General features: G+C 53.3%; 5 protein-coding genes across 5 annotated transcripts; 1 reads left to right on the plus strand and 4 right to left on the minus strand.

Annotated features, from left to right (window-relative positions):
* Positions 1-3,629: 3,629 nt before the first annotated feature.
* On the plus strand, positions 3,630-5,576 carry EV422DRAFT_570309 (P-loop containing nucleoside triphosphate hydrolase protein; the record flags this gene model as incomplete). The annotated part of the gene is made up of 1 exon (XM_053072862.1): positions 3,630-5,576. One exon carries the CDS (start codon positions 3,630-3,632, stop codon positions 5,574-5,576), a length of 1,947 nt encoding a protein of 648 aa, XP_052922798.1.
* An 81-nt stretch (positions 5,577-5,657) lies between these two features.
* Positions 5,658-6,689, minus strand: EV422DRAFT_207329 (uncharacterized protein). Its single transcript, XM_053065348.1, has 2 exons — positions 5,898-6,689; positions 5,658-5,836 (listed from the first exon to the last, which is right to left on the minus strand). The coding sequence occupies exon 1, from the start codon at positions 6,598-6,600 to the stop codon at positions 5,929-5,931; it is 672 nt and encodes a 223-aa protein (XP_052922799.1). The 5' UTR covers positions 6,601-6,689; the 3' UTR covers positions 5,658-5,836; positions 5,898-5,928.
* On the minus strand, positions 6,256-7,461 carry EV422DRAFT_207368 (uncharacterized protein). The gene is made up of 2 exons (XM_053065350.1): positions 6,827-7,461; positions 6,256-6,759 (listed from the first exon to the last, which is right to left on the minus strand). Exons 1-2 carry the CDS (start codon positions 7,376-7,378, stop codon positions 6,613-6,615), a joined length of 699 nt encoding a protein of 232 aa, XP_052922800.1. The 5' UTR covers positions 7,379-7,461; the 3' UTR covers positions 6,256-6,612.
* EV422DRAFT_207319 (uncharacterized protein) lies at positions 7,462-8,154 on the minus strand. The gene has a single exon (XM_053065347.1). It carries the CDS (start codon positions 8,047-8,049, stop codon positions 7,546-7,548), a length of 504 nt encoding a protein of 167 aa, XP_052922801.1. The 5' UTR covers positions 8,050-8,154; the 3' UTR covers positions 7,462-7,545.
* Positions 8,155-9,555: 1,401 nt separating this feature from the next.
* Positions 9,556-11,839, minus strand: EV422DRAFT_580471 (uncharacterized protein; the record flags this gene model as incomplete). The annotated part of the gene is made up of 3 exons (XM_053073339.1): positions 10,819-11,839; positions 10,409-10,589; positions 9,556-10,020 (listed from the first exon to the last, which is right to left on the minus strand). The coding sequence occupies exons 1-3, from the start codon at positions 11,649-11,651 to the stop codon at positions 9,556-9,558; spliced, it is 1,479 nt and encodes a 492-aa protein (XP_052922802.1). The 5' UTR covers positions 11,652-11,839.
* Positions 11,840-12,125: the final 286 nt, after the last annotated feature.

Consider the following 12,125-nt stretch of genomic DNA (forward strand, 5'->3'; position numbering starts at 1 on the left):
TTGGAGAGTAGAGACAGGGAATAAAAGATCGGAGTCAGATAAGGCATCCCCCTACCTAGAACATTTGATCAGGTTCTCTTACGGCTGGTAGTCCAAGCAATATGGCCTGCACATGTCTTCTTGGAGCAGTGAAGTGCAGTTGCGACTTGGGCACTCAAGCACGCGAAACACCAGTAGGCGGCACGTTCCCTATCTGCAGACCATTCGAGGCGAACGTAGCGTCGTGGAGGCAAGAAAGGGTCCGTCGATATCTGAGTCTCGGCAAGCTGGCAGTCTGGCCGAGAATTTATGGCGGTGCCTGTCGGACAATGGCTGCAGTTGGTATGTGATGCTTCCCAGTCGTACTCCGTAAGAGCCGCGAAGCATTTTGGATGAGCGCATGGTTTGCAGCCTCCGCCGATGGCCCAGTTAAGGGGCCCGGTGAAAGACGGCCACGGACCGCGGAGAACGTATGGGCACCATGCGCTGTAGTGGTATACCATTTGCGAGCTGCCTACCCCGTCAAAAAGAATGTTGTACTGTGTGAGGTGAGGGAGGAAGCAGAATGTCAAATTGAGCACGAGGACGTACGGCGTGTCAATGAGATAGAGCGGTCCGCGTACCTTGATGGAGGCAATCATGGCGTTCGACTTGCGGGGATATTTCTCCAAAAGTCCCAAGTGCAGGACCAATGCAGTGCGAGGGCCATTGCGCATGCTCGGCTTCCACCCATACTTGATGAATAAGACTGCGTCCGCTTCAGCTCGAAAGATTCGGCAGGTTTTCCTACAGTGCATTAATGTAGCAAACGACAGCATGTTGAAGATCAATCGCCGCACCTCAGGCGGAAGAAGTGCGATTCGTGAGTACATGATACATTTCATTTCGTTGGCACCGTTTTCGGGACATAGGGCACGCTGCTTGCTCATTGAATCAACCATCGCAGCGGGGCCGAGTGAGTGAGAGTTTGTGCGGGCGCGAGAACCGACGCCGCTTAGTAGATCGATGATTTTCATCGATTCCGGGCCCCAGACTGCGAGGAAGGGGCCGGGGGACGTGTAAATGACGGTTTCTGATAGAGACTGCGTTAACGATCGAGGTGGAAACTAAGTGGGAGTGCCTTGTGATGGAAATCTCTTGTAGGACCCTGGAGATGCGCCCGCCTTTTTTTGGGCGAGGGCGGACTCCCATATCTCAGGAAGAGCCCTGCCGTGCTTCCACGCGACATCAAATGACAACATGACAGTTCCTCCCATTCCCTCCGAGTCGCGCTGTCGATTTTTTCGCCGACATCGGTAATAATTTCGCTCGCAAAGCTTGGATAAGATTCAACAAGCAAAATGAATAAATGATCCTAATAAAATAATGACCCAGAGCAGAAACGTCAAGCTCGGGAGGGAAGATCCCCCTTCGCTCAGAGAAAAGACGAGGAAAAATGATCTTATGTGCTGGTATCGCCATATCCTAATTCGGTCTGCTGAATGGGCACATGAACCTTCTGTGGAGGCGTAGCCAACTAATGCTAGATATGCAGAACTAAATGTACATATTCCCAACGATACTAAGAAGCTACAGCCTTTTCTGGAGAGACGTTCCTGGTTCCTAGGGTTAACTTTTGTGTTTCGATGTGTAATTGAAAAGCGGCGAGTCACATGGTATGCCGAAGAGTTCTCCTTTTCCTCTCGGGCTAAGTTGGAGCGCAGGCAGCGTGTGATTACGCATGTAGTTGTGCTAAGCCGTAGCGTAGTATTGCTCTGGCCAGTAGTATGTTTCCACCGTCCCTTCAATGTTGCCCCATGAGATGGATCTCCTTTATCGCTGTCACCAAGATTGACAGATTTTCGTCCAAAGGCCATAAGGGCAGGTGGTTCGTTTATCCTTGCGGAGGCGTTTTGCACATGAGATGCATTGCCAGTGCCCAATTCCTGCCCTTCTCCCGTTCTTTTCCTGTGGTGAGGAAAGGTCAGAACAACACGCGTCACGAAATGATCGATGAACACACTTGCATGTTTTTCCTTCGACGAGCGCTGGGGCATGGAATGCAATGGAACGGGTACGATTAGATTAATGAATCGGGAAGTCTATGACATAGAAGTTTGTCTCTGTGTTCCTGCCGGCTTGCTGCCAAGTCCCATGACCTCCGGAGTCCTTCCGAGAGCAATTGGCGGCAGCTTTCGTCGTTACGCATGCAAACACAGAAACTCCTTAGGTGCGATCCTGCCGATGCAGGATTAGGATATCTTGATAACACTCCCGCAGAATATCAACCTTTGCGCGAATTGATTCCAACGCCTCTCGGACATTAATTATAGTTCACTTTCAGGTCTGTGCATTCGTTGTCGAGTGCCGCTGCACAAATAGGATGGGGGCATTGTTTGTAGTCGTTCTGATTGCCCGTTGGGAAGCCTGGTGTTGCTAGCGACTTGTCAGAGTCCATTTCGGTGGTTGAGCTGTTGCAATGGAGCACGCGCGTTCGCTTTTCGTATACGCGGCGATGAAACCAGTTTGGCCCTTTGCCAATGGCTCTGGGTTGGGGCAAATCAATTGAGGCGGCTAGATGGAGCACCGGAAATGATTGCAAGGTGACTGAAATGCAGAGCGTCGGCCAGCGCTCAATGAGTAGCGGTCAAACAGGGCGAAAGCGATGGGGACCTGGCATGTGGTCATTGTCATGAAGCACTCCGCCGTAATCAGATGGGGGGACTTGGATAGAAGAAAATTCTAGTTATCATATGATCACATATGTAGAATGAAAGGTGGTGGCGGGATCGACAGCACAAAAACCCAATTGACAGCACATACGCGCTGTCGAATTCCTCTTCTGTGCAAAACGGCTGGCGAGGCTGCAAACGAGAAGAATAATACGAAGGAAAGTCCACGGCACATTTCAACTCCTACATATGATAGTACGACTCTTGCAGAAACGAGTCATTCGATACTATTTTTCCTTGAGAATTCTTCCCCGGGGCGGTGAGTGGACCCTCTGTGGCCCTCTGTGGCCCTTTGTCGGAAAGCGGGAGGGCAATGGGTAGGTGGACAAGCATGGATTTCATGTAGACCCTCATCGACCACAAACTCTACAAGCAGACTTACAAAAGTGCCAAAAGATGCTTTCGCGAGAGATGGACTGTGAAGCGCTCATCCGGATGTAAATCTGTATAAGTGCGGGTGGATTCTAAAAGGGCGGCCCTGTCGATTTTCCTTACAATGAGCAATATGACTCGCAAATAGCGGGGCAGCAACGAAACGAACAGGAGCTAAGGAAGCCCCACGCCACAGTCGAAGTTGCACATCCCTGGGAGAGTACGACGATTACATGGACAAGTCATCCTATGTCATCACAACAAAAAAAAGGCTGCCCCACCCCACTTATCACGTCGATGTCACTGAGGCGGGGGAAGGGTTTAGATGGGACTCGACGGCACTTCATTGGGAGGCGGGGAAGGAAAGCGTGTGGACAAGCATGTAATGTATGCGCGAACACATGCTAGTTTTACGAATGAACGCTCGTTCGGGAGACGGTGTGCGTCTTCTCATATATAAGAACGGCGGTGGACTCATCACCACCCGACAACAACATGAAGCAGCAACATCCTCGAAGATACTTTTGTGCCACTCGAAGAGTTCTACTTCAAAAACGATTATCAACCATGCTTTCCGCACTAGATTCAACCACCACGAGCTCAGAACAACAAATGGGGGCCACTTCGCCCGAGGTCAAAACCCCGTCGGTCGGTGAGACCATCCACGTCACCGACTTAACCAAAGAGATCCACGCCGACAAGCCCGTCCGCTTCACCTATGAAGCTACGACACTCGGGGTCAGCGACTCCATCGAAGTCAAAATCCTCTCCGCCAACACCAAGATCACCGTGCGCGACCGCACCCCTCCCACACCCCCCTCCTCGGACACCTCCATGGAGATCGAAGAATCCGGCCCATACGACCTCCGTAACTACGACGAGACCAAATTCGAGCGCGGGCAACGTTTCTACTTCGAAGGCGACCACATCCGCGGCGAAGCCGATAGCGTGGTCTTCACCAACCCCTTCTTGAAAGACTATGTGCGCGAGCTCTTCGATGACGACGACGATGTCAACCAATACCTGTGGGACGAGCCGGCGATGATGGAGGTTGGCGATCTCATTGGGCCACTCACAACGTTTGAGGAAGAGATCCACAAGCGCAGCGGGGTTGAGCGGAAAGCACTCAGGGAGTTAGTAACGTACATCCGACGCCGGAATGCCGCGACGATCCGGCTGATTGAAGATTTGAAGACGGATATGCGGGTATCGTTTGCGGCGCTAGATAAGGTGTTTTCGGCCGGCAGTAAAGTGGTGTATGTATCGGATGGCGTGCTTCACGGGGCTGTGGTGCACAAGATCCGGCTGGAACGCACGATTTTCTCGAAATGGTACACGATCACGCTGCGGTATATCGGGACGGACGGGAAGAAGTTCCATCAAGAGTTTGAAACTGTCGAGGTCTCCTTTTTCGGGGGTACCAAGCCATTCAAGTCCCTCTCGCTCCAACCCCTCGTGGAAGACTCGCTTATCTGGAAGGAGCTGCGCGACCGCGGGGAGAAGTTCCTGCTGCACGCCCACGGCCACCACTACCTCACCTACGAAGGCGCAGGCTGGGACACCTCACGCTACCGCCGCCGGATCCGGGCCAGCGGCCGGGTGATGATCGACGCCGTCTCCTTCGATTTCATGAACCCGAACTTCCAGTCAGCGCAACGCGCCTCCGGCGAACACTCCTTCTCCGCCGTTCAACCCAAGGACGTCGTCACCTGCTCCCCGGTCCTTCGCGGCTTCTCCTTCTCAGCCAAACAGTGGGTGACGCTCGAGGTGGCCAAGCTCGACGCGATCGTGTTCGACGACAACGCCTTCGACGGCCTTGTTCTGGAAGCCGACACAAAGGACACGATCGAGAGCCTCGTCACGTCCTTCGACTCGACGTCCAACCTCGACTTGATCGCGACCAAAAGCGAGGGTCTGATCCTCAATCTAGCGGGACCACCCGGAGTGGGGAAAACACTTACCTGCGAAGCAGTTGCCGAGAAACTCCATCTGCCCCTCTACTCCGTCACTGTCGGAGAACTCGGTACGGAGCTGAAAGACCTCGAGACAAACCTCCGCAACCTCCTCGAGATCGCCGCGCGCTGGCAGGCCATCACACTGATCGACGAGGCGGACATCTTCATGCAGCAGCGGACCGACATGGACGTTGTGCGTAACGGGTTTGTTGGGATCTTCCTCCGCTTGCTGGAATACCACCGCGGGATCTTGTTCCTAACTACGAATCGGGTTGAGGCGTTCGACGTGGCGTTCAAGAGCCGGATCAGCTTGTCGGTTATGTATCCTGAACTCGATCATGCTGCTCGTCGCCAAATCTGGAATATCTTCCTGGGTCGCGCTGGCGTGCCTCATGAGTTGGATGTGGAGGAGCTGGTCCATTACGACATGAACGGGAGGGAGATCCGCAGTCTGATTCGTCTTGTCCTTGCGCTTGCGTTGAAGGATGGGAGCGGGGTGATGAAGAAGGAGCACCTGGCGAAGGTACTTAAGGTGCAGCAGAATCGGTTCATAGAATAAACCCGTGCTGTACATACATTACACATATTCAAAACTATCAGGGTTGCAAGCCCCATCTCTGAAACTACGCCGCGTTCTCAATCACACCATGATCTTCACGGTTGACAGCACAAGGGTATGAGCGATGTCTCCCTCCGCCCTCCCGCCCACTAGCCGACAACCACAGAATACGCCCTCGACCATTGCATTCCGAAGAACACATCCTCCGCCTCGTATTCCAGCTCCGAGGTCCACAGGAAGTTGCTCGGTCCTCCTCGACACTGTAAAAGTTGTATCAGACACTTCGCCGCATATAGCGCGGGCGTGCCACGTAAAACCTACTAGGCTCAAACTCCAACAGTCGGCTCGTCCTCTAAAAGTACTTGCGCCGTGTTTTGACCGACCGCCGAGCCTTTAAACCGCCGGGGCCGCGATATACTAATCCGAGACTTCGAGGCGGAGCTTGCGCATAGCGTCCCGTACTGGATGACCCCAGTCGTTTTCCGCACACCTCCGTATAATAGTGTATGATTTTGCTCAGGTTGTCCCCCGTGAGGCCCGCATTGACAGCCCTGACTACCGTTCCTTCCTCAATCACATAGATATCACGAAGCTCATCGGATTCCGAGAGTGCGTGATGGCGTTCGGTTATCATGTCAACAAAGTCATATTGGCAGAGAGCGGAAGTGAGCGCACCGATGTATTGTCGAAAAGGTTGATCGATGGTGTAACCAAACATGCATTTTTGGTCCGCTGTATTGACGGTTAGCCTCCAAGCACAAAACGGCTTGAAGACTCGGACACACCATGCGCGCATGAGCTCTGAGGGTGTTCCATTGCCGAGATGCTCGTGTGCTTGGAGGACGGCCATCCACGTGGGCTCGCGCTCCCAACTCAACCCTGGGTATGTCGATGACCCTCGAGACAGTTGCTTGTGGTCAAAGTATTGTTCAGTGGTGAACTCTGGCTTTCGGTTTAACGCCGCGAGGAGGGACGCCATGTCGCTGGTGGCGATCAGGTGGCGATGGTGTACTGTACCAATCATCAAATGCTAACATCATGTCGGCAGCGAGCCAGGCACCTTGTATTCCACCCCGTCCATCATCGCAGAGTTCCCGACAGTAACTATCCCACTCGTCCAGAGCTTTGAACCCCTTACGAACAAAGAGCCTGCGCTTGTGTACTCGAAGAGTTTTGCGTTGAGCTTCCAATGTGAACGACATTTAGGCGGGCTGAAAGGGAGCGCGGCCAACCAGACAGGGCACCCCCACCTTGCAACGGCTCCCATATTTTTTGAAATATTCCTGACCAAGGTTGGGGTTTCCGTAATGGTACCATTGCTGAAGCAGTGTCTCGGCAGGCGTCCCCAGCTCCATGCTCCCATGCTCCCTCATGAGCTCGTAATCATTTAGCAGGGTCTGCCCAACAATCGAAAGCGCAAGTGTCGAGTAAAAAAAGACCTCGTCTGAAGTCTCCAGGCTAGGATTGTTGATGTAATACCGCAAACTGGGCATACGCACAACCTCATCCGCTGTGCGAAGGCGATCAAGAAGGAGACGAACAACATCGAGCCTTTGTCTAAGAAGGAATGGAGTCGATTTGACACTGAAAGTTGTCAGATTGTGTTTGATAACATCGGAAAGAGCATATTGCTGTCCGTAGTGGTCATCCAAGAGGCGAACGATAGTGTGTTTGTCATTCGAGCACAATCTGAAACGCCTGTTGACTTGGCGGACAATGGGATATGATTCCAACCCGATGTAGGATACGTTCAGTGTGAGGACCTCCTCTGGAAGACGGCAGATGGGGGCTTCCGAGTGCATGATTGACGAGAGAGGGCCGTGGGAAAGTGAAGGAAACTCGAATGGACTCGTCGCGATATCGAAGATGTTGACTATGGTCGTCGCACCCCACTATAGACTACCGTACTGCCGCTGCTGCTTGCTTTGGGCGGCAGTGCGGGGGTCGGAGGTCCGTCTGTCGTGTCTGTCTACGTACTGCTGCTAGGAAAAGCGCGATGGATGAGTCCCCAGAAGCTGTCCCAGAGCTTGCCCCAGAGCTCAGCCCGGCTCAGCCTGCTGAGCAGAGCTGCCCAGAAGCGAATAATTATTAATATCAACTCCACCCCCCGCAGAAAGCGACAGCAAGCTTCCATTCCTTGAAACCCCTCTGGCCCACTTTCCACAACCCTCTGTCCCAAATTCATAATCGCCATCCACTCCGCCCCCCAAAACCGAGTGCTCAATGCCAAACGAGAAAACGAGTGCATGAATTGACGAGGAAACGCCAAGAAGATAGAGAAGAAGGTGTGAAAAAAAAAGAGTGGTCTGGGGAGACGTATGCTGGAATTGGGATGGATTTGGACGATGATGAGGGTGAGTTGATCATACCCGGTCTGATTTGATGACACTGAATGGGAACTCGGAAGTGAAAAGGAGCAAAGTTTCTGCCAACGGCATCCACCTCTGTTCAGACCGAAGGTGAAGCACAACATATTCGTTCAGCACAAGAAGGAGCCGCAAAAACACTTGATAGGCAAAGGGCCGAAACAGACGGTTGGCGTCGACTCTAAGGGGTTGCCAGTTTGGAATACTGAATCATGCGGCCCCCAAGCTCTCGGTTCACTGATAAAACCGCGCAGACTAAATCAACAAGCCAAGAGCAATGCAGCAAGAAAGCAGCCGCGAGGCGCTGAGAATCGTAAGATGCCAGCAGCTGTCGTTGCGGGACTTTTACCTGGGCCACAGGAAATCATCGGCGAAAAAGCTTGGATGACCGACATACCTCGTTCGGGTTGTGAACATGGGCAGAACGGAACCATTGAGGAAAGCACCCTGGGGAGAGGTAGGCTGCGACTCTTGCATCAAGCTTTGCGGAGGCCTTCAGTTAGGCATCGGCAACTCGCAGGAATGGCAGCACGCTGCGTGTGGGACCTTCTTGCACCTATTGCTTGCAAAGGCATTCGCCAACACACTTGCGAAGGTACGACTGACAAATCCTACAGGTTCAAGCTAGACGCATGGACTCGCAAATGTGTGGTCAGCCTGAGGGTGCTTCGGATACGTATGTGTTGTAGTTTTACCGGTCGTCAATTCGGAAGGCGTTACCATGCTTTGCGACGTGCGATTCCTTGTGCGGTGGCTCAGACTTTGCTCGCATGGGCGATGTTCAGTCCGAGTCCCCCGTCCAATTCCATTGCTGTGACGCTATTGACCATGATCACTTTCGGCTTTTCAAGACAGCGGAATGTACAGTATCTGTTCGGAAGCCGGACCGGTCTGCTGATTTTGGCACTGAGTACGGGGCGAGTTCAGACATGCAAGTCGGGTGGCTGCACAGGTGCACGCGGTATCAACCTGGCTGCGTTAGTACGAGGGAGGCGTGCGGAGGTGTCTCTGTGGATTCTCCGAACCACAAATGGTTTCTGGGCTTTAATCAGGGTAGCCTGTCTATTGAGCCCGAAAAATAGAACAGCGGTTCACCAGCCTTCAGTGGTTGCGCTTCCGGTTGCGGGCATGCTATGAATAGCTTGCCAGGCAAGTGTCCGGTGAGCCTCTTCTTGGATTCAATTGGGGCCTGGTCACTGCTGTCGGCAATCCAAAACTTTTGCTAGTCAAAGTCAGAAATCTCTCCAAGGAAACAAAAGTCTGGCCGCGATTGACGGGATCGCGCTGTCGAAATCGTCCCACGGGCTAGGGTGGAACTCTCCCGCCCGCTCACATTTTCGGGAACCGGTTGCACTTCGACAGACATGTAGATAGGAAGCCTCTACCAGAACCTCATCCCATGCTCTTTTTCCCTTCCTCTCCTCCACGGACCAAAATTTACATGCAAATGTGCCATCCTCCACTAGTTTCGGGTAGGTAATGATGTTATGAACCTACTCCGCCCCAACCAGCCTGCGGCACCGTCCATGAAATGAGCCTTGTGGGATGCAACGGTGCTTCCTCTTTTGTTCATGCCGAGCATCACCGACGACATTCCGCTTACGAAATGATCCCTATCGGCCCAAATGCGCCATGCAGCTCGAATGCTCCAACCCGACCGTGATGACCTGACACTTGCTGACAGTATCTGACGCGAGCAACCAGTCCCTCGGAGGGATGAACAAGCGCAGTGACCGATCGACCACCCCTCTTTGCGTTACAACAACACGCGTCTCTTCATCACCGGGTTTCACAACAGACGCAACGACCAAAAACATTCTTGTTGGGGATGTGTTTTCCAGGAGAAGCGATCCAGCACGTTTGCTTGACGGTCCATGCCCGCCATTGAAGCAACTGCTCGTCGCCTCGCCTGGTTGGGGGTCCAGTTCGGACAGTTTGGCTACCAGGATCGGTCCCTCGGCTGGAGCCCGGCCATCATCGCTTGGGCGTCTCTGTCCATTTGCCGGTGTGAGGATTTTCTGGTGGATGGATTTGTCGGTGGTTGGATATGTAGGTGAGAGGGGTTGTCGGCGAGTGCGCTGTCAAAAACCAGAAAGGCCACAGGAATTGTAGATGGCGATCGAGATTGAGGGCGTTTATTCCGTATGAGTTTGAGGGGAACGGGCAACGGGCAAGGACAAGGAGTAAGGAATGCTTACTTATGGGAGTTAATAGTTGTGGTGTACGTGCCAATGCGCTCATGTGCTGGACTGTTCAAAAAGGAAGGAATAGAGAAATGAGTTTGTGCGGGGGTTCGGGGAGAAGTCGGGAACTATTGGAAAGTGACTGTCTTTGACAGCGTGCTGAACTGGGGTTACCAGGATCCAATCAAGCGGTACCTGGCGCCGAGGCTCTGGTTCACGTTTTTCGACAGCGCTTGACAGGGAAAAGTTCGTGTCCACAACAACCAGGAAGATTCACATTTACTGTACTTTCAGCGAATTTACGCGAGCAGATGCGAGAGACATTGGAACTGTGTTCGCCGTTGACTCTTTCAATAAGGCCCTGCGGTCCACGGCGAGGTCGCAAGTACCAGATTTCGGGTTTACTCGAGACGGCTGGAGACAGTTTTCGTCGGTCCTCCCCACCACGTACAGTAACGGATGTACTACAACATCTTATTAGGAAGTGACATGACGGATAGCCATGCTAACAGAAAACGTGGGGGGAGGGAGGGTTACGTATGTACAAATGGTTTGCGCCACAAGGGAGACGTGGAGCTGCATCGAAGGGAGGGAATTCGCTCTGACAATAGCGGGAGCGAGCGACATCCGCTTCTTCTCACCACCGGTAGCATCCTTGGACTGGCATCTCTGCTCATCCCGACCGTCGCTGACTAACCACGGCGACGTTTGTTTGGGCGGTCCCCGTCCGCGCTGTGTGCGTCTGCGCTGTCTCTGCTTCCCGTCTCACGCTTATTTGCGATGGCAGTGGTGGTTGCGTTGGTGGTGTTGATTGTAGATGCGGACGGAGTAGCGGGGGCGATATTGGCGGTCGCTAGCACTGCCGTGTAGTTCATCAAGGCGTCCATCACGGCTTGGAAGTGTTGGCCTTGGTGCGGTGTCGTAGGCGTCTGTATCGTAAACGTCAGCATTGAAGGTGTGGGGACTGTCGGGACGGTGGGGATGGTCGAGAGGACTGGTGCGAACGGGGCGATAGATGCGGTGAGTTGGGCGGCGGGAACGACGGTGGATGCTGTGGCTTGAGGGCTAGGTTGAGTGGCGGTGGTTGCGTTGGTGGATACGCGGGGGACGACACGCAGGACCCGCGGGCTTAAGTTTAACGCTTGTGCCGTCGCCAGCTGCGTCTGGTCCCAGGCGATGTCTCGGCCATCTTCGCAGACCGCGAGGATTTCGCTGAGAATCAGCCTAATTTCGCGAGTGCTCACAACAGAGCGGTAAATATTCCGTCCTCCGGGTGCCCCATTGCGCCGGAACGTCTCGATTGCCCGATCCAAGGCTGCCCTTGTGGCTATTGAGTGCAGGTTTGGCCACTCTCTCAGAAACATCACGGCGAAAGCCACGGCGTGTCTATAGTCATCATCATTCTCCAGCAACCATGAGGCCATTCTCTCTCTACGGTGTCGACCGATGCGCCTCCTCATCTCCCTTTCTGCCGCCTCCGCTGGAGGCTGGGCTTGTTGCGGTTGTTGCTGTTGTCGTGTAGACATTGCCAATGTTTCTTGTTGTGCGCTGAGGGTTTGATAAGTGGAGTGCACAAGGCGGAAAGGAAGTGCGGGTTGCTGGAGGGAGACGTAGTGGGGGTGGTTGCGATGTGAGGGAATTGGTTGTGGTGGTCGCAGAGGGGGGAGTCTGGCTGTGCTTGAATGAGGAATATTATGCCGTACCTTGTTTTTCTCACTATGTTTGCTACCGCTGTGCTGTGGGAGCAACTTGTTGAGGGTGAGGGAGAGAACGCGCCTTTATACTCCTGCGTCGATTTGGAAGTCAGGGCGGTCCCTGCTGAGCGCTCCCTGACAGGTTTTCGACAGTATTGACTGGCGAAAAACGTCTCAAAGCTCAATGGGAAGGAAAAATGCACTGCTAATCATGATACCAGAATGAGCCATTTGGGAGTGATTTGAAAAATTTGATTTATCATCGCTCTCTTTGGCTGCAAGCACCGAAAGTTATGCAACTTACAG

The sequence above is a fragment of the Fimicolochytrium jonesii genome (genome assembly GCF_025526975.1).
Source record: "Fimicolochytrium jonesii strain JEL569 chromosome Unknown EV422scaffold_25, whole genome shotgun sequence".
Classification (NCBI taxonomy): Eukaryota; Fungi; Chytridiomycota; class Chytridiomycetes; order Spizellomycetales; family Powellomycetaceae; genus Fimicolochytrium; species Fimicolochytrium jonesii.